Genomic DNA, 1,725 nt, shown 5'->3' with positions numbered 1-1,725 from the left:
GTGCCGGGCTTTCCTCCCGGGCGGTGTGTCACCCCGGCGCCTTTCGGTTCCCCTTTCCTGGCGCTGGGTCGCTAAGGTCAGGGAAGGGCAGGGGCCGGGCAGGGCCTGCGACCGGGTTTCCCTCAGGAGGCGGGGGAGAAGCCGCCTGAGGCTCCAGAAAGATGCAGTTCTTTGGCCGGCTGGTGAATACCATCAACAGCGTCACCCAAATATTCACAAACCCTTACCGGGTGAAGGAGGTGCCGGCTGCAGAGTATGCCGCTCATACCTGCCTGAGGGAGGAGGGCAGGGTGGCCCTGTATAAGAACAACCTCGCTCGCTCGTGGGATTGCCTGCTGGTGAATCCCCAGAGCCCACAGGTCGCTTTCCGGTAAGTGACGGACCTGTAGCAACCGCTACTCAAGCCTGAAACTAAAGACCTGAAATCTCTGATCTAGGGACCGGAGCGTTTCGCGGCTGGGGGTGCGGGGTGATGTGTTTGATCAGCAGGTGGGCTCATGAGGAGTGGGAGGCCCTTGTGTGTGCTGGTGGAGGAGTTGTCATCAAAACAGTTTGTGAGAACAGGGCGGGGCAGAGTCCAAACATTGTGAAAACAGGCAACTGTGAAATAGGTACTCAGGTCAGAACACCCACGGGTGCATGCACTTCCACTCGTACTCATTGGTGCTTTAGCATCTGGAGCACAGGATACTTTGGCCCCAAAATTAACATTCCTCAGGAAGAGGAGATGCTCTCTGCTAATGAAGTAAGCTCCCTTTTTCCCTTGGAGCAAGCATGACACCAGATGAGGAGGAATGGGAAAGTCCCTAGCGCTAATGTTTGGAGAAGAGCTGTTTCTCTCAGATACATGGGATGGAGGTTGTTTCTTTGAGCAAGACCAACGCTGCGTTTGCCTTTCCTCCAGGCTTTTCCAGCTTGACAATGAAGCAGATGCCCTGCTGCATTTTGAGCAGTATGCCAGGCAGCTGCACCCTTTCTACGAGAGCGCGCACCAGCCCCTGTCACTGGAGGATCTCCAGCAACTCAGCGACTGCTTCCGCAACCACCCCAGCTGGTCCGTGGCACACGTCGCGGTGGAGATTGGCCGTCGTGAGAGCTTCCGGCACAACCATGTTCTGAGGCAAGGGGCAGGAGGGGCGTCTGGTGGGCCTGCTGCTGGGAACGAGCTCAGGAGGGTGGGCTAGGCCAGATTAGGGTATCCTGGCTTGATGTACCAAACCAATGGGGGCTGCTTCTTGAGGGAGCTTAACGCCTGTGGTTACTGCAGAGGTCGAGTTTAAAAGTGTCGGCCTTGGTGTGTCTTGCCTGAATGACAAGCTTTGTGGTAGCAAAGGGGGTCCGAGGATTGCTGTGAAAGCTTATTGGCGGGCTTTCAACCTGCTGCTGTGGACGTTGAAGCCCGGAGCTCTGGTGTTTGAGCTAAAGGATTGAAGTGTTTTGCTAGAGGCACTAGTTAGATCCTTACAACCCTTGTGGAGCTGCTTTTTGGAGGGGGTTGTGGCTGACTTTGTAAACCACCAGAGAGGAGGTACAGTAGGACTGTCTTTCTGGAAATGGTTTTTAGCTGCCAGCTCTTGCTCTTTTTCCATGGGGAAATTCGTTGAGGATAGGGGATACTAGTGAGGGGTTAGAGGACTTGGGGACTAATGGCAGCACCTCCGCCAGGTTGCTGACTGTGACCTGTCTCCTGCCTCCCTTTGGGCAGGGGGAGCTGGCCCCATATGG

General features: G+C 55.7%; 1 protein-coding gene across 2 annotated transcripts in view; it reads left to right on the top strand.

The window, feature by feature from the left end:
* Positions 1–161: 161 nt before the first annotated feature.
* Positions 162–1,725, top strand: part of PLA2G6 (phospholipase A2, group VI (cytosolic, calcium-independent)) — a 14,839-nt gene continuing 13,275 nt past the window's right edge. For both annotated transcript variants that reach the window (XM_009578418.1, XM_009578417.1), the window contains exons 1-2: positions 162–370; positions 905–1,120. In XM_009578418.1, coding sequence (XP_009576713.1) covers positions 162–370; positions 905–1,120 — 425 coding nt within the window. The remainder of the gene's footprint in view (positions 371–904; positions 1,121–1,725) is intronic.

The sequence above is a fragment of the Fulmarus glacialis genome, unplaced genomic scaffold (assembly GCF_000690835.1).
Source record: "Fulmarus glacialis isolate BGI_N327 unplaced genomic scaffold, ASM69083v1 scaffold26835, whole genome shotgun sequence".
NCBI classification, from domain to species: Eukaryota; Metazoa; Chordata; class Aves; order Procellariiformes; family Procellariidae; genus Fulmarus; species Fulmarus glacialis.
Note: the sequence above shows the minus strand (reverse complement) of the source record. Positions and strands in the feature narration are given on the sequence as shown.